Raw genomic sequence first — 13,014 nt, forward strand, 5'->3', positions numbered from 1 at the left:
TACAAAGCTGCAAACAGTGCCATATCGATACTCATGTGATAACTATTGCCAAAGGTAAGAACTGGTCCTAATAACCGCTAATGTCGATCACACAAGCCTGCCACATATCCTCTGGCACCTGAATAGTCTCCTTGGACTGACCATCAATTTGCGGGTGAAAAGAAGTACTAAGATCCAACTGAGTCCCCAATTCCATGTGCAAAGTCCTCCAGAATGGGACGTGAACTGCGTGCCTTGGTTTGAAATGATAGAAATAGGCACCCTATGCAATCTGACAAACTCTGTAATGTAGATCCTAGCCAACTTCTCTAAGTTGTAGGTAGTCTGAATTGGAATGAAGTGTGCTAACTTAGTCAACCTATCCACGATAAACCAAATGGCATCAAACTTTCCCAAAGTCTTTGGTAGACCAACCACAAAATCCATAGCTATCCTCCACCACTTCTACTCATGAATGGGCATCCTCTGAGTCACACCACCCAGTATCTGGTACTCATACTTAACCTACTGGCAATTTAAACACTGAGATACAAAATCCACTTTGTCCTTCTTCATTCTACCCCAGCAATAATGGTGTCCCAAGTCGCGATACATTTTTATAGCACTAGGATGAATGGAGTACCTGGAACTGTGAGCCTCCTTCAAAATCAACTTAATCAAACCACCAACCCTAGGAACGCAAATGCGCCCTTTAATCCTCAAAAGACCCTCATCATCAAGAATAGTCTCTGTAGCTTCTCCACTTAACACTTTATCCCAGATTTTACATAATTTTGCATCCTCAAACAGCTGAGCCTTAATCTGCTCTAAAAGAGACGACCTCGCCTTAACACAAGTTAGAACCTTGCTAGGTTCTGAAATATCGAGCCTCACCATACTATTAGCCAAGGACTGAACCTCCATAGCTAAGTGATGCTTCCTAACAATCACGCGGGCCAAGCTGCCCATATTCACTGCCTTTTGGCTCAACACATCAACTACCACATTAGCCTTTTTCGGATGATAAAGAATGGTGATATCATAATACTTAAGCAACTCCATCCACATACGCTGCCTCGAATTGTGATCTCGCTGATTGAACACATGCTGAAGAATACAATGATCCGTGAATACCTCACAATGGACTTTATACAAACAATGCCTCCAAATCTTTCAAACGAAAACTACCGCCGTAAACTTCACGTCATGAGTGGGGTAGTTTTTCTCGTAAATTTTGACTGCGTCGAAGTATGCATAATCACCTTACCTTCTTGCATCAACACATAATCCAAACCAATTTGAGAAGCATCACAATAAATGTTAAAGTCTTTACCGTTCACATGTAAGGCCAAAATCGAAGCTGAAGGCAATAGAGCCTTGAGCTTTTAAAAGCTCTCCTCACACTCATCAGACCACTGAAGGGCACATTCTTCTGAGTGAGCCGAGTCAAATGAGAAGAAATCGCTGAGAACCCCTTCCCGAACAATCGAAAGTAACTCGCTAAGCCCACAAACTTCGAATCCCAGTCACCAAAGTAGGCATAGCCCTATCTCTAACTGCCTCAATCTTCTTGGGATCCACCATAATCCCATCCTTAGATACAACATGCCCCAGGAATGCCACGGAGCTGAGCTAGAACTCACACTTAGAAAATTTGGCATATAACTTCTTCTCTTTCAACAACCCAAGAACTATTCTCAAATGCTTCTCATGGTCTTCCTTACTACAAGAGTACACCAAAATGTCATCAATGAAGACAATAACAAATGAATCCAAGTAAGGCTTGAAGATACCATTCATCAAATCCATGAAAACTGCGGTGGCATTAGTAAGCCCGGGAGACATCACTAAGAACTCATAGTGACCATAGCGGTTCCTGAAGGCCGTCTTTGGAATATCCTTAGCTCTAATCTTTAATTGGTGGTAGCCCGATCTGTCACGACCCAACCCCGTAGGCCGTGACTAGTGTCCGTGCTGGACACCCAAACGTACCCAAACCCCATACCAGTATTTTAGCAGAAATTAGCAATATAACAATTAGTAAGCGATACTAAATAGTGCAGGGGAACAGATATAGCACGTGGAAGCCGATAAGGCCATCACGGATCATAATAACTCAAAACATATACAGAACCCACACAGATATATCTACAGACCTCTACAAAGCATAGCAGAGACATAAGACGGGACAGGGCCCCGTCATACCCCTGAATAGTGTACATATATACAATAGTGACAGACTGTACCAAAAGATGGGCTCTGAATAAAAGAGCGCTCCAAATGGCAGAAAAGATATCCTAGACGGACGGATCAGCAAACCTGTCGTCGGTACCTACGCGGCATGAAAACGCAGCCCCCGAAGAAAGGGGGTCTGTACGAAATATGTACTGAATATGTAAAGCCTGACTTACAAAAACCAAATCATAACTGGTACAGAACGTACAGAAAGCGAACAGAAAATCCAAAGTATCAAATACATATTTTCAAAACATGCAGAGTGTGTACAGAAACATATGTCATATCAAATCCGGCCCCTGCCAAGGGACTCGGCAGACAGAACGTGGCCACCCTCCCGACACTGGTGCCACATCACAGAAGAATCAGAATAGGGGCATAACCCCGTAACGTAATATGTCATATCAGATGGCCATAGCAAATCATATCAGAACAAGCGTACATGGCACAGCATACTCCACAAACCCATGTACGCGTATACCTGCCCCCTCACATCGAGGCACGGCGAACAATGCAGAGGGTCACGCTTGAAAACATATCCTGGCCCGGGCTCAGTGTGGGAAACATTGGGGCATCCACGAATAGAGTAGTGAGAAACTAAATGCAGTTAAAATATCATAAATATTTTCAGAGACTTGATGAGGCATATTAATGACAAACAAATCCAATGAAGTCAGACGGAGTCATAATACGTGGGGTTCGGATGTCATAAAGAATTACAGAAGCATAATCTTTCTGAAATCGTTCCGAGTGCCAAAACAATTTATAAGACTTAATGGAATATTTAAAACAGTTTTTGTTTAGTAATTAAAAGAGTAGTTAGGACATTTCTTTCAAAAACTGCTCGAAAACAAGCCTTAAGTACAATAAGGGTAAAACCGGGAATAGTGGGCCCACCTCGGGACAAGCAAGGCGGTGGGCTCAAATTACGCATTTTTATGCTTATGAGGTCACCTAGAAAGACTCTAGGGCATTCCGTAGTTTTCTAGACCATTTGGGGAAAATATGCATAATTCTCCAAAAAGAACTCTTAAGGTGTTCAATTCCATTGAATGAAAATGCGACAAGTTCAATCGCGGATTCCGATGAACAGAATAATCCCCGAGGCGTAAATCCAAGCCTAGTACATCTAGGACATGCCAAGAGAAGAATCGGGATAGCTTTACATACCTTTTGAGCTTTTTATACCTTTCCAAACTCAGTTTCCGTTTCGTCAGACATCTGCAAATGGTCACATTTACCAATTGTAAATTATGGATTCTACGAATTCACTTAAGTTCACATTTGTCTACCTAAATTTCGGCAGCACCTCCCCTATACATATAGCACCCCCGAGAATTCAACTCGGCCAAAACAATCAATAACAACCCAATAACAATACCAACAACAACAACGCTCACAATATAACACAATATAACATAACTAGTTCTACCTTGCCACATACTACGATAACTTCCATTCCGAATTCACACTTCCAAACCAAGTTCAATGTTTTCGTATTCATCATTAATCAAGATCATCACCATATAGTTTAGAAGCATTTCATATCATTTCCTCAAAATATTCATACGATATACATAATATACAACTTTTCGCTAAGGTCATAATTCATTCAAAACTTCTAACCTTTGGCATACATATTCATAACACGATTCCATCTTCCAAATCTATCCATGATCATCATAATTTGCAACCTAACAACTTCGTTTTTCATAATGTCATAAAATTGTACTAAGCGACATAAGTTTCTACATTCCGTTTCAATACAAACTTACGTCATTTTATCTTCATTTACGTGCAAGGATTCCTACAACTCAACTAACACACCAAATAAAATTAATTCATTGCCATCTTCCCAACACCATACCACACGGCCAACTTCTATATTCCAACTCCCACCAAATTTATTCAACTTTCCTTTCCAATGTGAATTCCACCATAAACATAACTAGAATACAACATAATTTTAACTCACCATACATATACAACAATAGGCATACACGGCTAGACACTATATCCCAAACCCACTTTGAAAACTTCCATATTTCTATACTTTCAACTCATTTCTACATACTACAACACAAACAAGACTTCACAACACAATAAAAAGGAATGAATCCTTACCTTTTTCTCTAGTCTTCTTCACTTGGGTATATGATCAAATTGATGAACCAATGGCTCCTTCCTCCAAAACAACTACACTACGTTGCAAAGGGACCTTGAATTAGTAGAATTCAGCAAGAAACTAATTTTTGAAGCAAGATTTTTTATGGTAAATTTTCTATGGCCAAACCCGAAATGGGTTCCTTGTCTTGCTCTTGGTTTTTTTTTTTCTTCTTTCTCTTGAAACTTCTAATAGATGATAACTAATATAATATGGTCCCTTTATTAACTTGTCACATGACCAAGCACATGACTAATTCATGTGGATCATGGGCCAAAGCTTGGCCGGCCATGCCCCTTAATTTGGGCCTCCATTCCATTAATTTTTTTGAGCCCAATTGGTTGCGGATCTTATTTTGTAATTCCCGAAAATAATTTCCGAAATTCCAACTTTTCCCTTGGGCTTCCCCGACTCTTCCACATTAATATTCTCTCATAAACAACTCATGTGTTGCAAGGAAATCAATTATGACTTTACTTCATACAAGTCAAGATTATTTCTAATTTTTCCAAATGTGCGAAAACACGGGATATAACACGATCTCAAGTCGATCTTAGAAGACACAGACGCACCCTGAAGCTGATCAAACAAATCACCGATGCGGGGTATTATATCCTTGTTCCGAATAGTAGCTTTGTTCAATTGCCAAAATTCGATACACATCCGCATAGAACCATAATTTTTATTCACAATCAACGCGGGAGAACCCCAACGGGAAACGCTAGATCTTATGAACCTCTTACTCAACAAGGCTTGCAATTGCTCTTTCAATTCACTCAACTCTTTTGGAGCCATATGGTAAGGTGGAATAGAAATAGGTCGAGTGCCAGGCTCGAAGTCGATGAAAAAGTCAATATCACAATCAAGTGGCATACCCGACAAGTCTGTGGGAAAAACCTCTGCAAACCCGTTAACTACAGGAACTAACTCCACGAAAGGAGTATCCACACTCATATCTCAGATATGCGCCAAATATGCCAAATACCCCTTATCTACTAACTTCTTCGCCCGAAGGATCGATATAATATTCATGGGAGTAGGGCTAAGAGTGCCCTTCCACTCTAATCTCGAAATGTCTGGCATGGCTAAAGTGACGATGTTGGCATAGCAGTCCAGAATCGCATAATAGGGAGACAACCAACTCATGCCCAAGATAACATCAAAATCTACCATATCAAGGACCACCAAGTCTACCCACGTACCATAACCCATCAATGTAATCGTACAAGACCGGTAGACTCGATCTACCACCACAGAATCTCCGACAGGAGTAGACACATTTATAAGCACGTCAAGTAGATTAGAAATCATATCCAAACCCATAGAGAAATATGTGACACATAAGAGAAAGTGGAGCCCAGATCAAATAATACTAAGGCTGTCCTATGGAAAACTGAAATAGTACATGTTATAACAGCATCGGAAGCCTCTGCCGCTGGTGTACCAGGAAAAGCCCAGCAATGAACCCATCTACCTCAAACTGCGTGCCTCCATGGCCACTCTAGCCACACTAAGCTCCACCTCTCTCAGACTGAGAAATACCTATGTTGTACTGATGATCACTTCTTCCAGAATGATATCCGCCTCTTCTAGGCTGCACAATTCCCCTACCTGAAGATCCACCTCTACTAACCGTAGATGCTGAGGTCTTGGGAGTCTGGCATTGAGAGCCCTACTAAGCTCCACTCTGTTTGGGTCTGGGACACTCCTTCGCAAAATGTCCAGGGTCACCACACTCATAACAACCTTTGGGCACCTGACACTGAGTCACTGATACTGAAAACCCAGAATACCCTCCACGATTTGCAGGTCGAAGGTAAGAACCTTGAGAAGTTTGTTCCAAACAAAATTTATTAGGCCTAGAAGGGCCACCAGCTGAGATCTAAAGTGCTAACTGAATGGGTCGGCCACAATAGTATTGATGACTCCTGCCCATGTGGCCCCCAATCCTAGAAGTTGAACCACTGAAATTGTCGAACTGATGGATCCTTTTATCATCACTACTATGAGCATGAACCCTCGCAGACTCCACTTCAGTAGCATAATCAACCATGGACTGGAAAGAAGAACCAGAAGCTACCAGCTATAGAGTCGCCAACTTCAAAGAAAGCACTAACCTCTTGACGAATCTCCTCACCCTCTCGGTGTAACGACCCGTTTGGTCGTTATAGTATTTTTGGCATTTTCACCCTTTCCCGAGCATTGAGTAGCTCATTTTGATCCTAGGGAACCGTTGGCATGCTTTTCGAGGTGTCTAGACCGGATTCGGGTAGCTTTTGTAAAATATAAGATTAAAGTGAAAATAGTTGACCCGAAGTTAACGTTTGGGTAAACATACTTTTTTTTTAAAATTCATCAATTTCGAGAGGTCCGGATGGTCATTTATGACTTGTGTGTATATTTGGTTTGATTCCCAATGCACTCGGATCCATTTTAGGACTTGGGTTGGGAAATAGGAATGAGGTATCAGGGGTTGACTCGGTAAACGAGACCTCCTTGGGATTTTAAAGGCCACGAGGGCGTTCATAGCGTATTCTTGTGTGGGTATGTGTATGTGGTTTGTGAGCAGATGGTCTCGGGAATGGGTCGGGATTTCGATTGAGACTTGGAAAAATTGGGGAAAATTCTGGTACCTGGTGCCCGCATTGGCGCCACCAGTACCGTCCCAACAGCACCGCTATAGCTGGGGGGCGCTGTAGCGGCACCGCTATTCATGTCTCGTTACCGTCGTGGCAGTAATGGGCCAGTTATTTCATTAAGTGTGTTTTAAATAAGCCCTTAGTCTATCATTTATTGCCATTTCTAAATTAGAGCTTTGGGGACTGTTCCTGGAGATATTTGGAGAAAATTCTTTTAGGTAAATCTTGATAATCCCTTTACTATTCCATTAATCCTAATCATCATAGATTCCCCGTTTCTTTAATAATCCCTTAGTAATGGAAGATAGAAGTGGGTTTTGATGAACTTATTCTCTAGGCTTATTAATGATAAAATTGATGGTGTTTATATTATATTTTGATGAATCTAAGCTTGTTGATCATATATTTTCCATTCTAAGTGTTGGATTTTGGAATCAAAGAGTTAGGGTTTATACCCAAATTGAGGGTTTTGTTTCAAATTTGAAATTCGGCCTATTCTTGAATTAAATCAGTAATTAGTGGCTAGGTTATGATCACCTAGTGCTTAATTTGATATTTTGCTTTCGAATTTCCCATTTCTCCCTTGTGGGCCTCGTTTCCCCAAATTCTAGGGTTAAATTGACCTAAATTGAATGGTAGCAATATTAGTATCATTCTATATTTGTATCATTCTTCATGATTTCTGATCTAGATTTCAATTATGCTTAGACTACTTTGGTTCTGAGGTTCAGCGGAAAGGCAAGGCGATAGAGTGAATTTTTGGTGTTGTTGTTCGACCATCCAGGTAGGTTATGGTGTACCCTTGGTGAGACTTCGTATAGCAAAGCACATATTTAGATTATATCATCGGAGACAGCATGTGAAACTTCGGGTATGAAGTTGGATTGGATATTGCCTTTGGTTGGGCTCTGTTGTTTGTTTGGGGCCAGCCACCCCGTTGTGTTATGATTTGATTGCTCTATTGAGTTGGCTTGATGCCATGAGTTGTTGATGGATATTGTATTCTGTTTATCATCTTGATTACGATATTGATGGCGTACCCACTATTGGTACTTGTGACTCGGATATATTGTTGGCGTACGCCTTTGTTGGCACGGTTACACCTCAGAAAAATTTTCGTTCATGCACAGTGAATAGACTAACGAAGGGCATGATGTATACGATGTCTTAATGAGTAAGAAATAACAATTTATGATTCTAAATGAGATTTCAAAGACATGTGAGGTAGGAGACGGAAGATGTTAAGGAAGGAAAAGCATATGTTGTGTTTTGGAAAGATTTACGAGTATCGAATTAATGATGGCTTAATGAAGTTTTGAAGAAGAGTTATAATGTTCCTTACATTGTTAATGAAGTATTAAACATGTGTTAAGAAGGTTGTATAAGAATTGGAGATCAAACGAAACGACGAGGACAACTTCGGAAAAGCTGTGAGTTACATGGCCACCTTACACGGTCCGTGGAATTTTATACGGGCCGTGTAAGGGTCCGTATAACCCAACAGAAAGAATGTTTTCCATGTCAATGAACCACGGAAACTTATACGGACCGTATAAGTGGTCCGTATAATGCTCGACAGACTAATTAAATTGCAAGTTTAAATGCATGTTCCCACTTTTAGTTTTTCATTCTTTCCACTTCTTCATCTCTCTCAAGAGTTATATAGGGTTTTAAATATGTCATCAACACAAATTCAAGACAAATCAAAGGTTCATATCATAAATCCAAGAGAATCAAGTGCAAGAAACTCACTAGGGTTCATCCAAGACAAGAAATCTCTTTGGAAGTGGAACTAGGGTTTTGCTCAAGTGAAGTGTTTCCACCTAAAGCTCATTCTCATACTATCAGGTAAGTTTTATGATCAATTCATGTTATTTAGAGTATTCGGGGGTTGAAAGACTTGTATTATAGAAGGAAATAGAAAAAATGGGTCATGAATGTGGGAATAATGTCATTTTGAGTAATAGCTTGAATTGAGTTATGATTCTTGATGTGTTGTGATTATGATTATACTATAAATGATATTAAGGACATGGGATAAGCATAACATGTGAGGAAACGTACTAGTATACTATGACCATGAATATGGATGAATTGAAGTGGAATTGTGAAATGAGGGTAATGTAGATGAATGAAGATTGTTGGTTATGATATTGTGAATGTTATTATAAATGTTTGGGAGTTGATATACAATATGGGGAAGGTTGTATAAACAAAGGAAATGCTACCCAATTTTCTCTAGCTTTAGTAAGCACGTTCATATAATCGATTAGCTAATATGAATGCGAATTCTCTTGAAGGTAGAAACGTGAGCATTAAAGGAGAACAATCAAGCAATGAAAATTGTTAAACGAAAGAGGTATGTAAGGCTAGTCCTTTCTTTCTAAGGAATGACTCTTATGGCATGAATCCTCCTATCTTTCCATGATTTTCCTGCATATTGGGAATTATGAATCTACGAGTATAAAGAGCTTCATACGAGATAAAGAAAATAGATACGTTATGAGCATGACAATACCGATGATGAATCTAAGTCTAGAAATCCTAAAGCTCATGATACGATATTCCTACGAAGCTAATGACCCTTATATGATTCCTATGATATTATTTCCCTACCTCTCCATGACTTTCTTACATTCCGGGAACTATGAGACAATATTGATAAAGAGCTTCTTATGAGATTAAGATGAGAAATATGTCATGAATACGAAAATAATGATGGTAAGTTTAAGCCTAGAGATTCTAAAGCAAGATATGATGTCTATGAAGTTAAAGATCCTACTTACAATCCCTTGATGTTGTTCATGGTGTACACTCTCCTTAAAATGTTAGTTCCTTTAAGGTGAGATATGATGAATGTGATTACTCCACAATGTAATTGGGTGTTCTCGACCTTATGTCACCGCGACATCGTTATAGAGTTTCTATAAGCTCTAATGCATGACCTATGACCAATGTTCCGAAAAAGTTACGAGTCTATGTTCATAGGGGGTTCCATATGAGATAAAGGTAAGAGATATGCCATAGATACGATGATGGTAATGATGAGCCTAAGTTTAGAGATTATAAAGTCTATCATGCGATATGTTTACGAAGTTCATGCTACGAATATGATATGATTTTCATAGATTGTCTTTAAATTCAAATGCATGCTCTATGAAAAGTTATGATAAGCTTATGAGATATATGTGATGATAACGATGACGATGTTGATAGTGATGATGATAATGATGAATGTATGATGATGTTAAGTTATGATAAGATTATGATATGCCTATGAGTTTATGTAGATTATATGACGATACGATTCAACCGTGCCTGAATGGCCGGACATGTCACCGCTAAGGCGGGCTGCTTATGATTCCACCATGCCTATTTTTCCGGACATGTCACCGTTAAGGCAGGCTGCTTATGATTCCACCGCGCCTAGAAGGCCGGACACGATCACCGCTAGCAGGCGGCATATGATGGTTACCCGGACACGGGTTAACGATGATGATTTATATGATACGATGATGTATGTGCTATGTATATATATATATATATATATGTATGAAATGTATCCACCCTTAAAGGTTACGCAGGTTACATCTTCATCTCATAACTTATGATTTCTCGATTATGTTCATTCCATTCATGCCTGACATACTCAGTACAATGTTCGTACTGATATCCGTTTTCTTTGGACGCTGTGTTCATGCCCACAGGTATACAGGGAGGCGACCCAGATTTATAAAAGCTTATAAGCAGACTTTTGAGAGCACTCCATTATTGTGGAGCTGCCACTGATTTACAATTGAGTGTATATATATGTTTTGGGCACGACGGGATCCTGTCCCGTCCATATGTCTAGTACTCTAGTAGAGGCTCGTAGATACGTATGTGTGGGTAGCATGGTCTCACGATGTCCTTATTGTATATATATTATTTTGATAGCCGAAGGGCTTATGTGTATAAAGGTAAGTATGTTTCAAATGAAAAATGATTTTTCCTATGAATAGAAGTGTGAGATTAATGAATGTACGCTTAACGAGTATGATGAGAAATAGAATGATCGGTGCTCGGTGGTTAGCCCCGGGTACCCGTCATGGCCCTAGTTGGGTCGTGACAGGTACTTATGATATTGAGCATGATTATTGATATTGATACATGCATTGCACACACTCTCATTTTCATGATACACTGTTGAGATACTAATTATATTTGATGAAATACTTTGATGAGCTGGGCTCGGTTTTACTTGAGTGACGTGAGATGGCCGATATCCAATATTAGTTATGGAATCGTTGATTGAGTGAGTGCATGGACTCCGCGGGTCCCTCAGAGTGGTGCCGGTGAGAACCCCCCATGGCCAAAGATCCGGGGTCCCGTCTATCTGTTAGGCAAAGATCCAAGACGGGTGGCACTTAGACTTCACGAGTCACACTGGGTTGTCCTACCGAGATGTCGACATTTCCGTCCGGAGTACATGTGCACACAGTATTTGCATGGCATTGCATTGCATTCATACATTATTGCATTGCATTGCATTATGGCTTGATTTTGAGATGTTTTGGTGTTGTACTTGTGATTATTGGATTCAGACTTGATACATTCAGACTTGGCACGTTTGGGATTAGATGCTTTACTTAGGAGATGACGTGTACTCGGATTCGATTTCATTAGATTTATACTTGTTGATTTGTCTTCCTATCTGCTTTATTATCTGAATTGTGTTAGCTAGGCTTAGTCAGCCGATGATGCCTACCAGTACAGTTATTTTGTACTGACCTGCACTTGTTGCATTCCTTTATGAATGCAGAGTATCAGGTTTGATCTACTTCTGTTACACGTGGTTGATAGTCGCTTCAACATTATCTTCGAGTTTCCAAGGTGAGCATGGTCGTTCGCTGCCTTGAAGACTTCTCTATCATTATGTCCTGTTTCTATTCAGAGACAGAGACACTTTATGTATTATTATTCCAAACTTGTAATATTTCCCTCCAAGGTCAACCCCTCAAGTAGACTCAAGATGCGAACCATGATATCCTGAAGAACGGGTGTGGAAATGATCTCTGGCTGAGCGTGGGCTGGTCCCAGCTCATCCTCCTCCATGTGCTCATCATCGTAATGGAACTATGGCTCGAATGATGCAGATATAGCTAGGGCCTGTCTAGCCATGGGTACTCTACCTCAGGTGGATGCTGCCCCACGACTTCTACCTCTACCGCAGCCTCTAGCTCAACGACGGCCTCGGCCTCTAGCGGTAGGTACTGACACATCATCTCTCGCGACCATCGCATGTGTCCTTACCAACTTTTAGAGAATAGGAATTGAAGTTAGATACCAATTTGATTCATCTAGATAACAATTTGAATAAAGTAGCACGAAAGGAGTGAGTGAAATAGAAGTTTCCTAAATGTCCTATAACCTCTCGCAGATAAGTACAAAGTTCATCGTACCAAGCTGCAAGACTCTACTAGGCATTGCTCTTGTACTTATACGACCAGTAACCTAGGGCTCTAATACTAACTTGTCACGACCCAATTCGTGGCTTGTGAGGGCACCCGCACTAACCCTCTGGTGGGTGAACCCTTCCCTTAAAACTATCTTATTTTCGTTAACATTTAACAATGCAGAAGTAATAGATTTATATTAACAGCCTTAATATATATAAATACGATCAGTGCGGAAGTACTAATACATAATCACCCAAAAATCTAGTTTGAAACTAGTGCAGGAACCACTAAAAATAAGTACATAGTCTGATAGAAAATACAAATCTCAATATTAGAAATACTATCAAGAGTACGAAATAGACAACTATGTAAGGAAGAGTCTCTGTGCTGCAAATCTGGCTAATAGCTCATCCTGGAAATCTCCATCAAGAAGCGTCGGATCACTCATGAGGACGGGAACTAGAACCAATGATGAACTCTGCACTCACAGAAAAGTACAGCAAGAGTAGTATAAGTACAAACACACATACTCGTAGGTATCATAGGCCGACAAAGATTA

General features: G+C 40.1%; 1 protein-coding gene across 1 annotated transcript; it reads right to left on the reverse strand.

Annotated features, from left to right (window-relative positions):
- Nucleotides 1-504: 504 nt before the first annotated feature.
- LOC132628572 (uncharacterized) lies at nucleotides 505-5,332 on the reverse strand. The gene is made up of 3 exons (XM_060344343.1): nucleotides 4,951-5,332; nucleotides 1,242-1,339; nucleotides 505-990 (listed from the first exon to the last, which is right to left on the reverse strand). The coding sequence occupies exons 1-3, from the start codon at nucleotides 5,330-5,332 to the stop codon at nucleotides 505-507; spliced, it is 966 nt and encodes a 321-aa protein (XP_060200326.1).
- Between the last annotated feature and the right edge of the window lie 7,682 nt (nucleotides 5,333-13,014).

The sequence above is a fragment of the Lycium barbarum genome, chromosome 2 (genome assembly GCF_019175385.1).
Source record: "Lycium barbarum isolate Lr01 chromosome 2, ASM1917538v2, whole genome shotgun sequence".
Classification (NCBI taxonomy): Eukaryota; Viridiplantae; Streptophyta; class Magnoliopsida; order Solanales; family Solanaceae; genus Lycium; species Lycium barbarum.